The sequence below is a fragment of the Spermophilus citellus genome (genome assembly GCF_964194105.1).
Source record: "Spermophilus citellus genome assembly, chromosome: 17".
NCBI classification, from domain to species: Eukaryota; Metazoa; Chordata; class Mammalia; order Rodentia; family Sciuridae; genus Spermophilus; species Spermophilus citellus.
Window position 1 is genome coordinate 73790771 of NC_138199.1, and position 21220 is coordinate 73811990.

At 55.8% G+C, this 21220-nt stretch overlaps 2 protein-coding genes and 1 long non-coding RNA gene across 7 annotated transcripts in view; 1 reads left to right on the forward strand and 2 right to left on the reverse strand.

Annotated features, from left to right (window-relative positions):
* Window positions 1-8124: 8124 nt before the first annotated feature.
* Window positions 8125-12032, reverse strand: LOC308635766. The gene is made up of 3 exons (XR_014019258.1): window positions 11907-12032; window positions 9876-11577; window positions 8125-8350 (listed from the first exon to the last, which is right to left on the reverse strand). It is a non-coding gene; the product is annotated as an uncharacterized lncRNA (long non-coding RNA).
* Window positions 10722-14918, forward strand: SPHK1 (sphingosine kinase 1). 2 transcript variants are annotated; one of them, XM_081270507.1, is made up of 6 exons: window positions 10722-10850; window positions 12537-12704; window positions 13032-13184; window positions 13265-13359; window positions 13441-13556; window positions 13856-14918. In XM_081270507.1, the coding sequence occupies exons 2-6, from the start codon at window positions 12695-12697 to the stop codon at window positions 14637-14639; spliced, it is 1158 nt and encodes a 385-aa protein (XP_081126633.1). In that variant the 5' UTR covers window positions 10722-10850; window positions 12537-12694; the 3' UTR covers window positions 14640-14918. The 2 variants fall into 2 exon arrangements, with proteins under 2 accessions (XP_081126633.1, XP_081126632.1); XM_081270506.1 differs by lacking the exon at window positions 10722-10850 and adding an exon at window positions 12069-12202 and having other exon boundaries at window positions 12498-12704.
* A 945-nt stretch (window positions 14919-15863) lies between these two features.
* UBE2O (ubiquitin conjugating enzyme E2 O) overlaps window positions 15864-21220 on the reverse strand; it is a 52988-nt gene continuing 47631 nt past the window's right edge. For all 4 annotated transcript variants that reach the window (XM_081272178.1, XM_081272179.1, XM_081272177.1 and 1 more), the window contains exons 14-18: window positions 20041-20737; window positions 19629-19765; window positions 18156-18359; window positions 18009-18066; window positions 15864-17899 (exon numbers count right to left, since the gene is read on the reverse strand). In XM_081272178.1, coding sequence (XP_081128304.1) covers window positions 17229-17899; window positions 18009-18066; window positions 18156-18359; window positions 19629-19765; window positions 20041-20737 — 1767 coding nt within the window. In that variant the 3' untranslated portion in view covers window positions 15864-17228. The remainder of the gene's footprint in view (window positions 17900-18008; window positions 18067-18155; window positions 18360-19628; window positions 19766-20040; window positions 20738-21220) is intronic.

Below are 21220 nucleotides of genomic sequence, written 5' to 3' on the forward strand. Positions count from 1 at the left end.
GTGGCAAAGGGGGTTTTGACCGAGCACAGCTGGTACAGTTACTAGAAAAACAACAGCTTTTCTTCTGGAAGCCTCTCACGTGGCTATATGTGGGCCCTGCCCAGCAGAGTGTCAGTCACAGGACTAGTGAGCCACGAGGTCGGCCACCGGCTCCAAGGAGGAAGTGGGGCATCAGTGGCCTCCTGGAGAGGGGCTTTGAGGATAGATACTGTCATGCAGGGTGGGAGGGCTCAGTCACAGCACCAGGACCAGGGGGGCATTTGGCCACCAAGGCCCTGGGGTTTCTGAAAACACACGCGAAGGGGTCTCCACTTACACTGTCCACTTCCTGCTTCCTGAGCTGAGAGCCTCCACCCCTCTCTGCCTGCAGGCCACTCTGCTCCTCACAAGGTGGGGAGCCTCACTTCTGCCCCTGGCATCTAGGCTGGCCTTGGTGATTTGCTTGACCAACAGAGAGAGGCAGAGATGAGGTTCTGGGGCTCCTGAGGCTCAGACTGGAGAAGGCCTGGATTGCCTGACTGGGTCTGCACATGACCACTCAGGAACACTCCCTCTCAGACCCCAGCTGCTTGTCACACAGAGGCCATGCGCCAGTTGACAGTCCCAGCTGGCAGGCAGCATCTCCCTCAGCATCGCGGGGAGCCATCTCAGATGTTCAGCCCCAGTGACATGGCAACCAGGCGAGACCCCAGTGAGAACGACCCAGCTGAGCCCCGTGGACCCACAGCCCACCGTGGGAGATGGGAAATGGTTGCTTCAGGTCACTGCATTTCAGGGTGGTATTACTCAGAAACAGATCATTTGGATGCTCCCTCGGGAGTCAAGTGCTTTCAGGAACATATGGTCCTCTCTTGGATGAAAAATGGATTTCTAGTGGCTCTCCAGGAAGGGTTCACGCAGTGCCATGTCAGGGCTGGTGGAAAGACACAAGCCAAGTGCCACCACAGGCCAAGTCCAGGTATGCACACAATTCTGACTCACCAGGCAGGTAACACCCGATACAAGAGCATCCCAGGGTCTCCCTACCCCCGTCCCCTGCCCATTTCTTCCTCCTTCCCCTGTCCTCCTGTCATCGCTCTCTGCTATTCCAAAGCGACCACCACCATGGTTCTCAGAATCCAATCCAGATCAGAAAATGGTGTGGCGAGAATTCAAGCCAGCCACGAGGGTGCAAGGAGGGAAGGCAAATTCATCTTCATTTGCTATCCAAGGGCAAATGGAATCCCCCAGTAATTAAAAGCCAATTAAATATTAAGAAGAAGCCTTTCCAAAATTGCATTACTGTTCAACAGGGACATCGGATGTAATTTAGCTTTTTAATTCAGGAGAGCACCTGGCGTTGACACCATCTAGTGGGAGGGACTGAAAGAGGCGCAGATCCGGGGATGGCCCCCCTTCCTAGGAGCCTGGGTGGCAGCCAGCTTTGTCACCATTCCCACATTCCCACGCTGGTGTCTGGGAGGAAGTGGGGGGAGATTGTAATAGTGTGTGTCATTGCTGCTACGCCTGATTCATTTCCAGATACGACATTGTCAGAAGACCATTACAGTCCGTGAGGCCCTACAAGAGTTTTCTGTGCATGCCCAGCGATGGGGAAAACAGGCTTCGGGTTCTCATCTGATGCTAAATTGGTCATTCAGTATATGCATTAAAATCTGATGTTGAACCAAAATTCTGGAGACCAAAGGATCTCTGAAATAAAAAGGTTTATAGAGCCATTACAGATGCCAGCTAGGAAAAGGACCAGGTCCCCAGACGGTTCCTGTAACTTCCAGCAGCAAAGTGAAAGAGCGGCTGGAAAAATGTCCACCAATGCTAGAACGAAGACCATTTTTGTGACAAAGAAACAGAGAAGGAAAGTACACGTTGTCATGATGAACCAGTGTTGGCTAAAGGGAACAGGGTAGCTGTGCAGAGCCAGGAAGCCTCAGGCTAGGACAGCCCGTGAGCAGGGGAGAGTGTGGGCACTGCAGCCTTAGAAACAATGGACATTGGTGCACCACAGAAGAATCAGACCCTGCCTGTTCCTCCAGGTCCCTCCCTAAGTTGCTGAGGCTGGCCTCAAACTTAAGACCCTCCTGCATCAGCCTCCTGAGCCACTGGAATTATAGGTGTGCACCTAGTCGAGTGTCTCATTTGAAAAAATATCATGAAACTAGAGCTGTGGTGAAATCCAACAACGTAAAATTGTGGCTGGGGTCACAGCTCAGTGGTAGAGCGCCTGCTCGCATGTGTGAGGCATTGGGTATGATCCTCAGAATCATAGACCAATAAATACATAAAATAAAGGTATTGTGTCCATCTACAACTAAAAGTATTTTTTAAAAAAAACAACATAAGGGGCTGGGGTTGTGGCTCAGCAGTAGAGTGCTCGCCTAGCATATGCAAGGCCCTGGGTTTGGTCCTCAGCACCACATAAAAATAAATAAATAAAATTTAAAAAAAACACATATGAAATTAACCATCTTAAGTAACAATTTAGTGGTATTAAGCACATTCATAATGTTGTGTAACTGTCCCCTTTATCCAATTTAAAAACACTGACATCACCCCAGAATAAAATCCCACAGCCACCGGGCAGCTACCCACACTCCCCTCCCCAGACTTCGCAGTCACCCCTCTGCTGTCTGTCTTTAAAGGTCTGCCCCTTCTGGGCATTTCTTAGAAATGGGTGCATAGGATATGCGGCCTTCTGCATCTGGATTCTTTCACTCAGCGGGACATGTTTGAGGTTTATCTACATTGTGATATGCATCTGGACTCCATTTCTTTTTGTGACCACTGTGGTTTAGGTGAGTGTCCCCAAAAGGCGCTGGTGCTACTGGGAGGTGGGAGAACCTTTAAGAGGCTGGGATGTGCCCTTGAAGGGACATGGAGACCCAGCCCCTTCCTCTTGCTCTCTTTCATTCCCTGGCCATGAGGTCAGCAGGTCAGTGGTTTTTTTCCACTACGTGCATCTATCATGATGTGCCACCCCAGGCCCTAAGCAAAGGGGCCAAGCATGGACAGAACCCTCGAAAACTGTGAGCCAAAATAAGCCTTTCTTTTTTATAAGTTGAGTATCTCAGGTATTTGTGACAGTAACAGGAAGCTAACACAGTGACCAAATAATATTCCGTTGTATGGCTATGTCACACTGTGTTTGCCCACTCATCCACAGAGGCGCATCTGGGTCGTTCCCAGCACTTGGCCATCGTGAATAATGCTGCCACAAACACTCCTGCCCCAGTTTTTGTGTGGACATGTGTTTTCATTTTTCTCAGCTACATACCTAGATTGTTGAGTCATATGGTAATCATATGTCTAATTTTTTTTTTTTTTAATGAGCAGATTCTTGCTGTGTTTCCCAGGCTGGCCTTGAACTTCTGGGCTCAAGCAATCCTCCTGTCTCAGCCTTCAGAGTAGCTGGGACTATTGGCATGTGGCACCACATCTGGTGTGTGTGTTTAATTTTTAAAGGATCTTTAAGTCTTTTATTTTAAGATCTTGTCCTCAAGGACGGGTTGGCACTGCTGGCTTAGTATCTGCCATGTTTTCCTGGTCAACATGCCAGCCTTTGTTAGATGCTCACAGCACACAGGGTCCTGGTGCAGAATTGGAACTAGGTTCCTGCTTTTGTTCTCAGGGGCCACAGCTCGTCAAACAAAGCTGAGACCTCAGAGAGCAGCCCTTCAGTGTCCTGGGGATTGCTGTGGCTCCAGGCTCCTGCTCGGCCTTTCCCTGCCAGGGTGTCTCCTGTACCACTGATGGCTACAAACTGGACCACAGCTGGCCCTGCCTGCCAAGAGCCAAAGGAGGCAGATCCGGTCCACGCTATCATTTTTTGCAGTTATTGAGTATTATTGAGCTCCCTTCTGAAGAGCTCCAAGTTCTCATTCTGAGAACCAAGGAGTTACAGATACTTGTCCCATGGCAATTGGAACTCAGCCTAAAATGGTTCGTGCTTGTTTGCAAATGCCAAGTTCTGATGCTATGGATTTTTCTAGGCCATGCAGGGTCAGGAAGACTGATGTGTCTTTTTAACTGTACATTAGGACCATCTGCCCGTCTGGAACCCCCCAGCCTGCCGTGCCCAGCTAGGAGGAGGTGGGGTGCAAAAGGTGCCCTTCCTGAGCTCACTGTATCTCTGTGGCAGCACTTCACATCTAGATGCAGCCTCGTCCCTGGGGGTTCTGTGGCATCTGCCAGAAGAACGTGCACCGGAGGTCAGTCTGCAGCGCTCTGCTTGAGGACTCCGGTGCAGGAACCTCCTGACTGCAGCGTTCCAGGCACCTATGAGCTCCTGGTTGCTCTAGAGCACTCTCCAGGCCCTTTCCGTTTTGATTTATTCATATACACAGATACACAGAGAGAGAGAGAGAGAGACACACACACACACACACACACACACAGACACACACACACACACGTATGTTCTAACCAGTCTGCAAGTCTTGAAATATCAGACATTAAAAAAAAAAAATCCTCAGCACTGAGACAGGTAACCAACCACCTGGCTACCCATTCAGTTTTGAAATGGGGGCTATCAGAGGAGGCTCCTGGGACCCTCAGAGGGTGCCTTGAAGGAGAAATGACATCTTAGCTCATCCTCAACATGACAGTCCTGTTGCGGTGATCAGGACTTTAAGGCAATGAGCAAAGAGAACAAGCAACTCCAATTCTAGAGAGGCATCCTGTCGGATCACCAGCACGGCTCCCCCTGCACAAAGGGTCGGAGCCACGGCACCCATGGAATCAGGCAAAGGCATCCTGTCCAGAACACAGGTCCCAGGCCCCAGCTGTCCAGCCATCCTGTGCAATCATTACTTCAGTAGCTAGGTTTGTGCTTGGAAATCATCGAAGAGCTTGACCTTCAGGAGGTGAGCCTCCAGGGAAGGGGAATTTCTATTTTCAGGATGTGGATAATGAGCATGAGGAGCAGGCAAGCCTCACGCCAGGCTCCCTGTCTCTTCCCAGCTTGGTGAAATAGGGCATCTATCCCTTGCTTGTCCCTGCTAATTGGCTTTGAGGAAGCCAGAGAGGCTGCTTGTTGGTGTGAAAGAGGAGACAGGTGTACCCGGGATGGCTACCAGGAGGGCCTCGCCAAAGGCCCCTATGCTGTCTGGGAAAGAGTGAGAAGGACTTCACTGCTTAGCGCAGGTCCACCCTCAGGTGGGTAGAAACAGCCCCAGACCATTGAGCAAAAGCATTGCCTGGCTGGAGCCCATATTCAACCTGCTGTCTGTTTGCTTTGGGAACTACCCAAGGACACATTTGAGCTTCTGAGATGTGCAAGTGGAAAACATTCCAAAACAAAAAGCCCCAGGAAACTGTGCACACCATCCCCAGCCTCTATGATCAGGGCTTGGCTGCTGAGATAAAAGCAGCTTTGCTTTCCTGTTCTGTGACTGCCAAAGCCATGTGACACACAGCCTTTGGGCTTCTCCTCTCTGGACCAGGGTCCCAGGATACCTAAGCAACTGAGCAACAGGTAGAGGTGGGTGGACTGGGACCTGGCTGTATCCTGGGCAGAAGTGTTCAGGATGTGGGGTTGGACATGGAAGGCCAGGCCAGAGCCCACTTTGGGCCTGAATCATCAGAACTGGTGGTCAGCAGGAGCCCAGGAAATGCTCCCAATGAATGACTCTTCCCTGGGGCAGCAGTGTCAGTGTGGCTGGCCGGATCCAGCCTTGCCACAGAGGAACAGAAGCAGCTGGACTGCCAGGTCACAGGACAGGAGCTGGGAGGGCCACACACATTTGCTGTTGCCCAGGGGGCTGTGCCTGGGGGCAAGCCCTTCCTGCAAAGCAGTGTGGGGAATTCTGCCAGGCTGCAAATGGATGGGCTGGTCCATTTCCAACACCTCCCGAGGTGAAGAGCTGGGGTTTTGCAATTCTGTAATTACTGCTTAGCAAAGATGCCAATTTCTCCCTCTTGGGTCATTTCAAAAAATGGAAATGAATTTTATTTGTGCTAGATGAGTCAAAGACCACAAAGTCTATAGAATCACATCTCGATCCCCAAAAGGATGTTTTTAGCCAAATCGGGATATGCTTATTTGGGGGAAAGCAAGGTCCTGGTAAACGTTCACTTGAGTAGAGCTGGGGAAGGGAGGAGGTACTGGAAAAGAAGGTTTTGGAGCCAAGTAAGGACACAGTTTCTGGATTCTATTCGTCTGTGGTTGGCAAAGTAATGGTCTCTAAAGGTGTTCCTGTCATAATCCCAAGAATCTGTGAATGAACATGTTACCTTATATAGCCAAAGGGTCGCTGCAGAAATGATGAAGGACCTGGAGGCAGGATGTTATCCTATGCTCTCTGGGTGGGGCCATTGTAATCTCAGGATCCTTACAGTGGGCACAAAGGCCAGAGAGAGACAAGAGACAACAACCCAAACAGCAGCCAGAGATAAGAAACAGCAGCCAGAGATAAGATCTGCTGCTGAGGTGCTGCAGGTCTAGGAGGTGGAGGAAGGGCCCTGGGCTGAGGAATGCAGGTGGTTCCTGGAAGCTAGAAAAGGCAGGGCTATAGAATCCCACAGGTCCACTGTGACTTCTGACCTCTAGAAATGTAAGACAAATTGATGTTGTTTTTTTTTTTAAATTTGTGCAGTAATAGGAACCTAATACACCATCCAACACAAAACTCAGCTTTGTTCTTCCAAGGCCTGGGGAACGAACCCATTTGCTCCAGAAACTGAAGTTGCCAGAAGCCAAGGTAGAAGCCAGGATCTGAAGGTCAAGGTAGCTGGGATAGTGTGGTAGCCTGGCTGTCAACAGATATCAGCTCCTCCCAACAGATGCACCCTGGCAACCCTAGGAGGAGAGCAGCCCTGGCTTTCAGACACCTCGTTTCTCCAGTACCTACAGAAGCATGTACAATGTACACTACTTTCCTCTTTCAAGATACCTTGAAAACATGAAGCCAGGCATAGTGGTGCACACTAGTAATCCCAGCTACTGGGGAGGCTAAGACAGGAAGTTGAGGCAGGAAGATCATAAGCTCAAGGCCACCATGGGCAACTTGGTGAGATCCTGTCTCAAAAAATTTTTTAAAGGCTGGGATGTAACTCAGTGTTAGAGCACTGTGGGTTCAATCCCTCTGCATTGCAAAATAATAATAATAATAATAATAATAATAATAATAATAATAATAATAATAATAATAAAATAAATATTTTTTTAGTTGTAGGTAGACACAATACCTTCATTTTATTTATGTAATGCTGAGGATTGAACCCAAGGCCTCACACATGGGAGACGAGCACTCTACCACTGAGCCCCAGCCCCAGCCCTACATAGCAAATTTTTTTTTTAAAAAAATAAAAAAGATGGGCTGGGGATGTGGCTCAAGTGGTAGCGCGCTCGCCTGGCATGCGTGCGGCCCGGGTTCGATTCTCAGCACCACATACAAGCAAAGATGTTGTGCCTGCCAATAACTAAAAAATAAATATTAAAAAATTCTCTCTCTCACACACACTCTCTCTTAAAAAAAATAAAGAAAATCTGAAATATTGGTTCACACTAGAGTCCTTACAACTTATTGATTTTCCCTGCCAGTCATTTGCATTTGAGAAAGAACATGCCCATAGAAAATAATTCCGAACACATCTAAATCTAGACAATGACTCTTGGGATATGCTTATTTGGGGGAAAGCAAGGTCCTGGTAAACGTTCACTTGGGTAGAACTGGGGAAGGGAGGAGGAAGAACTCACTGGTAGAGCACAAACTCAGTGTTGGCAAAGCCCCGGGTTCTATTCCCAGCACTGTGTGCACATCTGTGCATACACACATACACAAACAAATCTCAGCCAACTCTTTCAAAGGAAGATGGCACGTGAAGATGAAGGCAGAGATCAGGGTGATGTATAGGTGAGACAAGGAACATCAAAGAATGCCTGCAAACCATCAGAGCCAGGCTAGGCACACAGGACAGATTCTCCCTCACCGCCTCCACAGGACCAGCCCTGCCAACACCTGGAGCTAAGACAGTAAATTAGCTTGAGCCACCAGGGAGTGCATGCAGGTGCCTCCAAATGCTGGCAGGCAGCTAAAATGAGAACCGTGGGTATGAGTACAGTGGGTGGAAGCTGAGGTACCTGAATTGCAGTCAGGGTTGACAAGCCCGAGGATGAGGCTGTGTGGGAGGCAAGGCCAAAAGCCCAGCCGAGGCCAAGTCCCAGTCTCAGCAAGGACATCCGTGAGGACACCACCAAGGCTTGAAGTCACACCACCACACAGAAACAGAAACAAGGCAAAGCCCACAGTCCAGCAGGCAGCCAGGAATCCCGTGTGGCCAGTCTGCTCCTCTCGATCCCCACAAGTGGCACCCGGCACCACCAACAGCAGGCGTGGTCAACAGGAAAGAATATCTAGGGGACAGAATGGAAAGCCATTCTAGGGCAGTCCTAGAACACTAGTCTTAAAATAATCTACAGAGCTGGACACTTCCCTTCCCTCCCAACCTGCCAAGCAATAAACTACCATAAAAAAGGGAAAGAACCTGAGGTCAAGGGAGGCCTGGGGCCCTGCAATTGGAAAGCTGAACTCATGAAGGGGTGAGGTAGCAGGAATCTTCTCCTAACAAAAGCAAGTCATGTACCTACCACCTGGTCAGGTCCAGTGAATGCCTGCTTTTTTCTCTCTTAAAAAAGTGTGTGTGTGTTTGTGTGTGTGGGTTCCCTCAGGTGTGTCTCCCTGGGGAGGCTGCCCACAGGAGGGGGAGGCTGAGAGACAGTGCAAAACAATTCCTTTCACCTGTGAGACAGGTATGACCTGAGAGGCCAGTCCTGCATTGGCAATCAAGTCAGACCCCCCTGGCTGGCCCAAGCCTGATGCCAGGAGCATGGTGGGCCTTGCTGGACACAGTAACTGGTTGTTTAAACAGAACCTGGGGAGTGAAGCCAGAACAGGGCTTGGAGATGCTTCCTCTTTGGAGACTCTGCGACCACTGGGTTTCTGGGGCAGCTCTGTGGCAAGCAATCCACCAGGCCAACAGATGCCCAATATCCTGGAGAAGCTGGGCAGGGGGAGGCTGCCAGCCTATCCCAGTTTGGCCTCCTAGGCTGGGGGCAGGGCTGGGGGTTTGCTACTCAACTCCCCAGGGAAAGGATTTGGCTGCTTGAGTAAACCCTTTCAAGTTTCAGTTCCCCCAAGTGTCAAGAGCAGAAAGCAACTTGCTTGTGTCCAATCCTGTCTCTTGGGTCAGGAATGCGGATGGGTGAGTTTCTGAGAAGGGATGAAGTTCTTTAGACAGGCCGAAAGGGAAAGGGGTCTGGAAGAGGCACCGCGGTGGGGGGAGATGAATGACCAGAAGGAGGCGGGGCAGAGCAGAGGCTCTTAGAACAGAGGGGTGGTGGTGGGGAAACCCAGGCAGGACAGAGGAATCATTGTGTGGAATGGCACCGGGGCCAGAGGGCTTTGCCCTTTGCCTCTCTCCCACTGGGCCTTCCCCAGCTGAGAGGGGAGCTGGGCCCTCCGATGGCCCAGGGGATAAAGAGCCCAGCAGGCTGCCCTGCCTCCCTTTGCAAGCTCCAGCTGTTTCCAGTCAATCCCACCCCCTCCTCGCCAGTCCTAGGACCCAGAGGTTGCAGCCTGTCCCCCCACCCTCCGCCCTCCCGCGAGAGAAACAGGAAGCCCTGTTCCAGGCGGGCTTCATAACCCGGTGCCTCAGTTTCCCCTCTTCACCGCTAACAAGGGCGGCTTGTCAGGCCTGACAGAAGTGTTCTGAGCCAGGAAGCAGAGGCGGGAACCCTGGGTCGTTCTCCGCAGTTGGTCCCTTCCAAGGTTGAGATCCTGGGGTGCATACCTTCCTACCCGCGTCATCTAGGCTCCAAGATCCGGACCTGGACCCTAACGGGGAAGGAAAAAAAGGGGAGAAGGGAGTGGCGGGAAGACCTGGCTCCTGGCTCCCGAGCGGAGACCCTCCTCCAGCCGATGCTCGCGTCCCCGTAGCGCAGGACCGCGGCACTGCGGCTGCAGCGCTGCCCTCCCCTGCCTGCGCGGGATTCCCGGGGTCTGCGCCATAGGGGGCCAGGGTGCAGGACGCAGTCTCCGCGGATGCGCGGCGCTGGGAGTCAGTGATGACGCCCCTGCTCCTTCTCCAGTTTCTTGTTTCCGGGCGTTTCTCCACCCGTGAACGCGTCGCTGAGTCACCTTCTCAGGGCGCTCTCGGAACGCTGGGGACCCGGCCCGGGGCTGTGCCGGGACCGCGCAAAGCGGAAGCACACACTGCTAGGACGCGTGCGGACCGCGGCTTGGGAAGTCCCATCCTGACTCCCACGTGTTGGGAAAGGGGGTCGGGCTGTGGGGTCCACTGGAAGAGAAGACACCACCGAGGCGTGCCCGGATTCAGGGCGCCACCGGGCAAATCGGCTCTGCGTTCCTCCCGGGCCAGCCTCTTTAGGAAGCTATAGAAGAGAGGTGTGGGGGTCGGGCAGGGGCCGGCGAGGGACGTGGGCTCTCCGCAGCCAGGGCCTGGCCCGTCTGAATCTCCTGCGGGTCCCCCTCCCAAGTGTGGCCCTACCTGGTCAGGTTATCAGTTCGGCCTTGGCAACGTCTTCCTCCCAGTCTCCGCAAATAACCTTCCAGGGATTTAATTCGAGTTGTTCACGGACACGTTCTCGTCACTTGCCGCGGAATATTTCAGACACGGACACGCGTGCGGTTTGCCAATTGAAGCAGAAACTCCCTGGCGCGTTTGCGTCTTGGCGCGGAGCCAGCGGGAGGGGCGCGGGCGGCGGGGCCACGCCCTCCGAGCTTGCCTCTCGGTCGGGATCTGGACCCCTCGGCCTTCCACTCTGCTGGACCTCTCTCCAGCAGGCGAGGAACGCGGACCTGGACTGCTAGCTGCGGACAGCTTCTCTGGCCCAGGTGAGCCTTGATGACGTTCCCAGGGAAAGGTTCCAACTTTGGGGGTTGCTGACAAAGCTCCCTCCTCCCGACCGCGTACTCCGACGCGGAGCCCCAGGGCCAGTCCAGATCTGCTCGGGACGGCGCGCCCGGCTGCTTTGGGTTGGTTGTGGGTGTGTGGCCCAGCGGCAGTCAGGAAGTTAAAAATAGCCCTCCGCGGGAGACCTGGGGAGGAAGAAAGAGAAAGCCCGCGAGTGGCTGGTGAGATATCCCAGCTCGGGAGAATGGGCGCCTGGCGGGGTCCGGGACTTCGAATTCCGGGTGGGCGTGCGAAGGAGTCACGGCATCCTGGCTTCGAGCAGCGAGGATAGGTCTGCCGGTAGCGCTGGGGGCTGCGAAATCGCGGTGTCCAGGCGCAGTCTAGGGTCTTCCCAGAGCTCAAGATCACACGCGCCCGGTGCCCACTCAAACTCTGGGCACCCAGACGTATTCGCGCGGGGCTTGCACCTCGGCTTGTGCGGCGAGCTCACCTTCGCGCGCCGGGGACGCTGCGTCCGCGCCTCGCCGAATGCTCCTCCAGTCCCTCGGCGGCGCCACCTACTATGAGCGGCGGGAGCGCGCATCCGCATCCCAAGACTCTGTCGAGAACCTGCGTGTGGCGATGGGCGCGGACCGTGCTGGGGGTGGCGTGGTGAGGCCAGGGTTCTGGGCCCGGGTCCACATCGAGCTCCAGTTCCACCTCCGCTAGCTGAAGCAACGAGGGGCGTGGTTAGGCCGGCACCCAAACAGAGAGCCCTCCCCACGCCGCGGCGCCTCGCAGTGAAGTTGAGCGAAAAGTTTGAGGCCAGAGGCAGCGAGACCCGGGAGTCTGTACCAGCCCGGCGCTTCAGTTGTCACTCAGATGCGGGGCTGAGCCTGGAACGAGCCTCGTTCCGCCCCAGGCCACTATAGGGAACGGCGTTTTCGCCTTGCCAGCAAACCAGACCGACTGGGTAGGGCCGCCCGCCCTGCCCTCCCGTGGCTGGTGGCTCCTGGGCGGCCCGCCCTCGCGGGGCCCTGGGGAACTGGGCCACGCACCGCGAGGTCCTGTGCCCACTTGCGCTCCGGCAGGGCAGGCGGCAACTGTTGGCTCAGCTCCGGCTCGGCTCTCGCGCTACGAACGCTGCTCCCACCAACGCAGCGAGCGTCCAGGCGGAGCAGGGTTCTTGGAGGTGTGCCACGGCCCCAGCTTCTCTGAAACTCAGGGCCGGGGACGCGAGGACCGGGCTGTCTGGGACTGGGATCTTCGCTCCATACTTTGTGCCTCACGATGTCCGCTCAAGTTCTGGGATTTTTGCGCAACTGGACTCCCCTCTCCCTGGCAGCCCGACAGGGTGAGGAGCTGGTCCGACAGAGAGAGCCATGGGGCTCTGACTCATCCCTCGGGCCGGAACCCAAAGCCCCAAAGAGGAATGTCCTGGGGAAGAGACCCTTCGTTTCGAGGGGTTGGGGACTCAGTTGCTTGGTGACACCAGACGTCCTTCCAGAAAGCTAGGTCCCCACGGGCTTATGGCGATTCAGAAGCGCGCCACTCCTGAAGCGTGGTCCCGGCATCTGGCTGGGCGCCGCCTCCCGCACCAGGAGCTGCTGCCCTGGACTCCTCCAGCGCTGCCTCCTCTTGTCCCGCAGATCTGGCCGCTGCAGGGAATGACGCGGTTACCCCCACAGCCCCGGCTCCGGGCGGAGAGGGCGAGCCCCACAGCCAACCTCGCGACGCCCTCCTGGGCAGCACCGATAAGGAGCTGAAAGCACGAGCCGCGGTCACCGAGGGCAGCGCCGCAACAACGCTGGGGACCCCCTGGCAGCGGGAGCCGCAGGTCAAGGCTATGGATCCAGGTTTGTGGGAGTCTGGGAAGAGCTGTAGGGTTCTCTCCCTCGCCAGAAATATTGGAACTCCGAAAGAGAGGATCTGGGGACTCTGGAGAGAAATACTTTCCCCCTGGAGACTGGAAGCCTACCGGGCCTGAGCCAAGAAAAGGGGGATCGGGGCAGCGCGCCCCACCCCAGAATTCCCCTCGGGAGGTCGTGTCCTCTGGTTGGGCTCTATTGGGTTAAGTACCCGGGTATTGCTGGCGCTGCGTTTCCACCCCACTGCCCATGTTGCTCTTCTCGGCCCCCTAGTGGCCGGTTGGGGGCGCGGCTTTCTCAGGTTTGTTTTTGTAGCGAGTGGCCCCCGGAGCCTGCTCCCCCGGCCTTGCCGTGTGTTGGTGCTGCTGAACCCGCGCGGCGGCAAGGGCAAAGCCCTGCAGCTCTTCCAGAGCCTCGTGCAGCCCCTTCTTGCCGAGGCTGAAGTCTCCTTCACTCTGATGCTCACTGGTGAGTCTCCTTGACACCGGCCGAGACTCGGGCAGCATCCCCTGCCAGAACCAGCCCTGAGAACTGCATGTCTCCCACAGAAAGGAGGAACCACGCACGGGAACTGGTGCGGGCGGAGGAGCTGGGCCGCTGGGATGCTCTGGTGGTCATGTCTGGGGATGGGCTGATGCATGAGGTGAGGCCTGCACCAGAGGCTGGCCGGGGGTTGGGGCATGGGTGGGGTGGGGCTTCCAGGGCTGAGCCCTCATGCCAACAGGTGGTGAATGGACTCATGGAGCGCCCAGACTGGGAGACGGCCATCCAGAAACCCTTGTGTAGCCTCCCAGCAGGCTCTGGCAACGCTCTGGCAGCTTCCTTGAACCACTACGCTGGGTGAGAGCCCAGGGCCGGAGTGGGCCTCCATTTCCCGGGGTGCCCACTTCTGCCAGGTTTTCTTTTCTAAGTTCCCATATACAGGAGTAACGTCCACTTCACCTTTATCCCTCCAGGCTGGCTCTCAGTTCTGGGGCCTGCTCCTGGTGGGCCAAGCTGGCTGCATTCACCTGTTCTCTATCACTGCCCCTGCTAACTCTCTAGGGAGTGTGTGTTGCTGTGCCTGCAGGCAAAAGGGAGGAGGAAGGGAAGGATGCACGGGGTTCCTCCCCTGCCCCATCAGACCCTTTCCCCTGCAGCTATGAGCAGGTGACTAATGAGGACCTCCTGACCAACTGCACGCAGCTGCTGTGCCAACGGCTCCTGTCACCTATGAACCTGCTGTCTTTGCACACCGCCTCGGGGCTGCGCCTCTTCTCTGTGCTCAGCCTGGCCTGGGGCTTCATTGCTGATGTGGACCTGGAAAGTGAGAAGTATCGGCGCTTGGGGGAGATGCGCTTCACTCTGGGGACCTTCCTGCGCCTGGCAGCCCTGCGCACCTACCGGGGGCAACTGTCCTATCTCCCCGCAGGAAGTGCTGTTTCTAAGATGCCCACCTCCCCTGCTCAAATGCAGCAGGGCCCTGTGGACGCACACCTTGTTCCCCTGGAGGAGCCAGTGCCCTCTCACTGGACTGTGGTGCCCCATCAGGACTTTGTACTGGTGCTGGCGCTGCTGCACACCCACCTGGGCAGTGAGATGTTTGCTGCACCCATGGGCCGCTGTGCAGCTGGTGTCATGCATCTGTTCTACGTGAGAGCAGGGGTGTCCAGGACCATGCTGCTGCGCCTCTTCCTGGCCATGGAGAAGGGCAAGCACATGGAGTATGACTGTCCCTACTTGGTGCATGTGCCTGTGGTTGCCTTCCGCCTGGAGCCTAAGGATGGGAGGGGTGTGTTTACTGTGGATGGGGAGTTGATGGTCAGTGAGGCTGTGCAGGGCCAAGTGCACCCAGACTACTTCTGGATGGTCAGTGGTGGCTGCAGGGGTCCCCCACCCAGCCAGGAACCCCAGCAGATGCCACCTCCAGAAGAGCCTTTATGACCCCACGGGCTTGCTGTGCCTTTGTCTGCTGCGTGTAGGCTGAGCTTGGGACCCTGTCCTTCCCCCAGGACAGGGGACCTCTCCACAGCTTCTGGGGGTGATGGGGCCTCCTCTGGAAAAGGGTAGGAAGGTGGTAGAGGCTATGCTTTGGGAAGTTCAGGCTCTACCCACCACAGGTCAGAACAAGGCCATAGGCAGGAGCCCTGCTGGCTGGACCAGTTGTCTGTGGAAGGTATTTCTGTTTATTCTGGAGGCCCTGTCCCATGAATCAAATTCAAATAAAAGTGACATTCTTAGCCTGCTAGTCCTGTCCTGGGGACAGGGAGGGAATGGGGTCTTGCTCTGCCCAAGGCTACATAATTTAATGTTAACGATGCCTAATGGCAATCCCTGGATTGGATAGCACATGGCACGGCCACCTTGGCGTTGGGCACACAATAGACCACCCTCAGCCTCAGAGCTTGCAGATCACCTGACCTCACAACTGGGAAGATGGAGACTCCTAGCTCCAGCCTCTTGACTGTGGGCCACACAAGCAGCTGGTCAGCAAATGTGGCTGGACCCTTTTGTGGGTTTCACAGGAAAGGAAAAGCTCTTGTTGAAGGCATGGGGGAAACTCCAGGGAACAAGACACAAGGCACCCCGGAGGGGCTCAGCGTCCAGCCTCACTCAGCAGCCTCTGCCCTTCCCCACTGGTCCTCCTACAGGAGTGCTGGGTGGGGGTTAAAGGGAAGAAGCAGGGAGGAGCAGATACCAATCTCTCAGCTGGGCAACCATTTTGGCTTGCAGCCCAGGAGAATGACACCTGCCTGCCACCAGATGCTGTGATGTCAGCTCTCCCAGAACTGGAAGGAGCTGAAAGGGCCAGCTGGAGGCTGTTGGGGACCACAGCTGCTCAGAGGCAGACACTGCTGCTGAGAACTGGCTCTTGAGGAACACCACACAGGCCAGGTACAGAGCCCAGCTCCAAGGGAGGAGGAAGCCCCACTGAACAGGCCCCGCCTCCCAGCTGTGGCTCCTACCACTGGAGAGGCCAAGGGCCTTTGGGCAGAGGGAGCCAGGACCTGCTGCCACAGCCTTCCCTTCCAGGGAGGTAGTGTGTGAGGGACACTGGCCCGTGAGGAAGAAAGGCACCAGAGCTCAGATGAATGGCAGAGGCAGGTTTAATGGTGTCACCTTGTCTTGTTAATGAGCCAAACAAACAAACAAACAAACAAAAAAAAATGCAAGTAAAAAAAAAACTTTAATCACACAGCACTTTATACAGATATTGTAAGCAGTGGGCATTCACATCTCCACACAACCCCACCGGGAGCTGCAGCCCCACCAGACACTTGATGTTCTGAAGACACCAGTGAGTGCCTGAGTGTGGCCCAGCTCCGCCATTCCCATGGCTCTGCTGCCTGGGTGGTCCTCACAGCACAGGCGTGGAGCCCACTTAAGGCTGACAAGACGCATCATGCTTTGGCTTTTTTTTTTTTTGTCTTTTTTTTCTAATAAGAGTTAATATCTTTTGCTTTTGAGATTTATTTTTCCAACCTTAAATATTACATACATACACCAGAAATTACATAGCTGCAATGTGCTCAACAGCATCCTCTGAACCTGGAGCTTCACATTATCAAAAGCTTAGAAAACTTGTAAACCTCTGGGCCCGTCGCAGGAGGGGACTGAGCGCTGCTGCTGCCTCCCTCCTCCCTCTGGACTGCGCCTGCAGAGTTTCTAAGTGGGGGCTGAAGGAGGCCTAGATCTCATCCCAGAGAGGCTCCTGCCACCAGATGGGGCAAGGCCCTACAGCTCCTGCCCGCTCACTAGCGTGAGGCTGGAAGGCCAGCAGGTGTCACTGCAGTCCCCACAGGTGGACCTGGGCCTGAGCTGCTGGTGCCCCCACCAGCCACAGACAGGAAGCACAAGGCACCTACAGCTCTTTGTTCTCCACCAGCTCCCTGTCCTCAACTCCATGTTGGTGCATGAGGCCACCACCTCTCCCAGGCATCACCCTGAACCTAGCCTGTCCCAACCTCTCTTAGAGAGCAAGTTCAACAGGCCTAAAGGCTATTATGTGGCCAACGGGCCGGGCTGGGAGTCAGCAACAGCGCTTCAGTTCCCGTGGGATGGTGTCAACGCTAGGGGATGAGGGGCATATCCAGTGGCGGTGGCAGCAGGAGGAGGGTCTGGGACATGGGGAGGCTACAGTCCAATTGAAGAGGTTGAAAAGGACCGGGGACATTGCAGGAGCAGCCCACACTTCATGCAAGGCACATCCACTCTCCTGCCCCGCTGCAGGGTCCCCTGGCCCTGGAACACCCCGCCTCTGACCTGAGAAGGGAGACATTCTGCCTGGGCAATATGTGGAAAATCGCAACAAGGTCCCGATTTCCTTGCCACAGGGGACCTGCCCATGTATCGCTTCAGAACAGAAATGCAGCGTTTTGGGGCACTCCTTACACTCAGCATCAAACTTGCCTTGGGGAGCGGAGGGTTGAGGGGCTCACACGGGGGGGGGGGCAGGAGGGGAGGTTCCAGGGAGGGAGTGAGCAGGCAGCAGCTGGCTCTCCCATGGTGATGCTCCTTCCTTGGGGCTGGTGGCTACTTGTCCTCCGTGTGCTCGGGCATGCCTGCCTCCAGCAGGGCGGCCCGGAACTGCGCCAGGACGCCCCGGATGCTCTTGATGAAACCCTTAGAGAGTGGGAAGAGCGGGAAGCCGATGTCAGGGTAGCCACTCTTCTCAGGCAAGAAGCTCCGGTAGCTCTTCCTCCGCTTCTTTGGTTTGACGCTGGGTGGCACTGATGCGTCAGGCGCTGTCTCCGAAACCTGGTCTGTGTGGTCCCTGCTAGTTGAGGCAGGGCACTGGGCACCACCCTCCGAGTCTGAGCCCTGGGAGGCTTCTCCAGGGGCCAGCCCAGAATCCTCAGGTTCTTCACGGCCGGAGTCTGAGAGCTCAGCTGCAGCAGGAGGTTCTGGAGAGCCACTGTCCTTGGGGATGCCATTGGGCAGTGCCTGGGCCCTCTCCAGCAGGGCATGGGTTTCTAGCCAGGACTCCATGCGGTTCACAAGCCGCCAGCCACCAGTGCTGAAGTGCTGCCGGATCTCCTGCTCAAAGACCTCCGGGGGCCGTCGCACCAGCTGGGTCATAGACTGCACCACCCGGATCAGCGCCATCTCGTTGTAGCAGCGGCTGTTCTCGTAGCCTTCCTGCAGGCCCCGGTCACTGTCGAAGCCAGCTTCGTTGTAGTATGGCTCATTCACCAGGATCAGACCTGCAGTGGGCAGGGTCACCCATCAGGCCAAGCCTGGCCACTACCCGCAAGGAGCGGGCCAGTGGGCCACCTTCCACCACTCCCTGTCCACTGCCCAGCCCAACCGCACCTTGAATGGAGATGAGCACCTGGAGAAGACTGGATTTGCTCGTCCACCTCTCTGTCCCCTGAAACACACACAGCACCATGGAGTCTGTCTCCAACACCTGCTCCCATTCTCCCTGCACCTCCACTGGGATGCCGGCACAGCACTCACCTTTCCAATCCAGGTGCCCAGGAGGCTGACACACACCTTCCCATTGTCGTACAGGTTGGGGTTCAGGCGTCCACTGCACTGGGAGAGGTAGCAGAAGTGGGGGGGCACGGCTGGGTAGATGTTGGGGAGCTGAATGTCAAACAGGTAGAGGCCATCCTCATAGGGGGTTCGGGTGGGGCCCTTGATTAGGGCTGAGAAGAGGTCCTAGGAGGGAGGGAGGGAAGGAGGGCCAAGGTTGGCACAGAGGCTCTGGCTTCCCTCCTCCAGGGCCATGTGCAGATCCAGGGAGGAGCAGCACTCCAGCTGTGCAGGCACATGCCCTGGGGTGGGGGTCTCATTTCCAAGAGGATGGGTCTGAACTCCAGAGTAAATGCTGGGAGACCCCACAGAAGCTAGGTGCGGAGTCCTGAGGGTGTGTGTGTGTATCAACTGCCCAGGTCCATGATGTGGGTGAGTGAGGAGCAGGAAGGCAGAGAGGGTGAGGTCCCCTAACTGGAGTAACGGGATCCTCTCAGGCACAATCTGATCTGTGCACCCTGCCAGCTTCTGAGATTTGGGAAAAAACACCACCAACTAGTGCTCCCTTATTCCCTTAGCAGAGCTGAGACTGGAATTTTCTAAAGGAATTTTACCTAAACTCGGGAACAATAAAAGTGTTACTAAAATCTCAAGTCGCACTGAGCCTTGCTCCGCTGCTGCCGGCCAGCATGGGCCTGTGTGAACAGGGCTCCTCCTTCTAACTCTTCAGCTCCCTGCTCCTTTGTTCTATGGCCCTTCTGGTCTAGGACAGGGCACAAGCTGGGGCCTCCGACTCACAGTCAGTGTCTAGCACAGTGCCTGGCTCATGGTGGAGGCCCAGTCCTTACAAGTCTCTCAACAGGACTCAAACGCCAGGCCCGTCCAGGAGCAGAAGTAAGGCACGGAAGGCATAGAACAGAAGGCACATGCTGGGTCAGCTGAACCACGGGGTCAATCCCAAGAACCACGGGCTAAGAGAAGGGAGCCGGCTACAGGGCTTTAGGATGCACCACTCTGTGTGAACATGTCGTACAAGACACTGTTTACAGTGGCACTGCACAAGAATTACACATGTTCAAAAGAGGTTGTGGGAGATTGGCTGAGGTTCAACCTCCAGGAGTAGGAAAGGCCTAAGACCTGGGGGAAAGGAGGTGAGGACTGGTCCCTGGCAACTTTAGCTTCTCTGTAATATTCTGAGTCTTCAGAAAGAAGAGTAGACTCAGGACATTGTATGAATTTCTAGCTAATTTTTTAAAGAAAGAAGGAAAGAATGAACCACCTGGTCTAGACCTCTGTGGCTGATGACTCTGTGTCAGAGCTCACCTGACTGAGCTGTCACCTCCCCTATGAAAGAAGGTGGGTAGCCCTGGAGGTGCTGGCACCCAAGGCTGGGCACTAAGTGCCTACATGGCCCACCTGTGCTGGCCCATGCCAAGCCCGTGCTAGCCCACTTGCCATTCTGTCCTCGAAAGTCTTGACCATGATGCCATCAGGAAGGGAGGTAGCCAGCAGCGCCATTTCCTTCCGTACAGTGCTGAAAAACTTCTTGGCTTCTGGAGGCTGGAACTCAATTTTCTTAAAAGAGTGATTTGCTGCAGGGGAAAGAGAACAGTCTCAGGGGAGGCCTGCTGCACACCTGGCCGCTGCCTCGGGCAGTGTGGCCTGGAGGGAGAGTGGCCTGGTGTGCTCCAAGACAGACGGGTTGGCCCAGGTGCCTCCCACTTGCTCCTGGCATCAGGAGTGTGACCACTAGGAATGGCAGAAGTGGTGGCTGGGAGGGGACAGACCACCCGGCCTCCAGATGTCTGAACACAAATGGGAGGCCTGTGGTAGGCCCAAGGTGAAGGCCAGGGGAGGGCTGACTCACAGGGCGCAAACTCCAGCACTGAGAAGACCTCGCCCTTGGCACTGGTGAAGGTGACACCAGGTTTGCCACCACATTGCTGACACAGCACAGGGGTCTCGCTAGGCCACTCGGCCTTCACTGGTGACTGCCCCTCAGGCTTGTCCTCCTTGTGCTCTGTGTCAGGCGCGGCCTCCATCTTCTCCTCCTCTGCGATGGCCACATTGTCCAGGGTCTTCTTAAGGTTCTCCTGTAGCTTCTTGATATCATCCAGAAACTTCTTCTCCCGGGTTGGCTTCTCGGGCTCCACGGTGGGGGAGGTAGGGGAGCCGGTCAGCAGCTGCTCCACAGTCATGTTCTTGAGGCTCTCCAGGATCTTGATGGCTTCCTTTAGCTCCCGGAAGCTTTTCGGGGGACCGTCCTTGCCAGCCTTCTCCATCAGCCCCGCCATGGGGGCGGCCATGGCCACAGCTCCCTGGATGGCAGCTGTGGCCGCCTCTTCACTGATCACCACCCCCTTGTCCTCCTCAGGAGCGGCTGGCTGCTCAGCAGGTGGGATGGGGGGCTCCTCTATCTTGGGGTGCTCGTCCTCCACCAGCCCATTGTCTGTCTCCCAGCTGTCACTGTCGTCCTCCCACTCATCTGAGGACGCCCCACTGGTACTGCCTTCCACGGAATCGTAGTCTGACTCCTCGATCTCGGATTCAATGTTGTACAAGTGCTGGGGAGGAGGGAAGTGCCACAGTAAGACGGGCGCCCCCCACACTGCGGTGGCACCCCTCATTGCCAATGGACCCTGTGAGGCCTTGCGAGGGACCCCATTCCACTCTCCCCCCTCTTTCTGCTCTTCCCTATGTAGCTGGAGCCTTTCTGTCCCTGGGTCTCTGGGAGGGGCCTTGGCCTGTCCCACCCTGCCCCTCGGTAGGACCCAAAGGCCCAGCTGACAGCCCACACTGACCTCCTCTCCTTCTCTGTGCTCGCAGTTCCTAGCATCTCTACATGGCTGAAGGCCCAGAGGGAACCTCAGCAAACCCAGTCCCTCCTACAAAGACTCAGGCCAGCTGCATGAGGGCAGGATGGCCTTTGTGGTCTGCTCCAGGGCTGGGAAGATGAGCTAGGAGGGGAGGGCCAGCTGCGCCATGCAGGCTGCCCAGGTAGGGTTCGGGAACAGCAACCTCCCTGGCACTTAGCACCCAGCAGAGGG

Excerpts from the sequence above, each read along its gene's own strand:
- SPHK1 (XM_081270506.1), top strand. The coding sequence starts at position 12,139 with ATGTCCGCTCAAGTTCTGGGATTTTTGCGCAACTGGACTCCCCTCTCC. Across the intron at positions 13,185-13,264 it reads CTTCACTCTGATGCTCACTG|AAAGGAGGAACCACGCACGG; the intron begins GTGAGTCTCCTT and ends TGTCTCCCACAG. Across the intron at positions 13,557-13,855 it reads TCCTTGAACCACTACGCTGG|CTATGAGCAGGTGACTAATG; the intron begins GTGAGAGCCCAG and ends TTTCCCCTGCAG.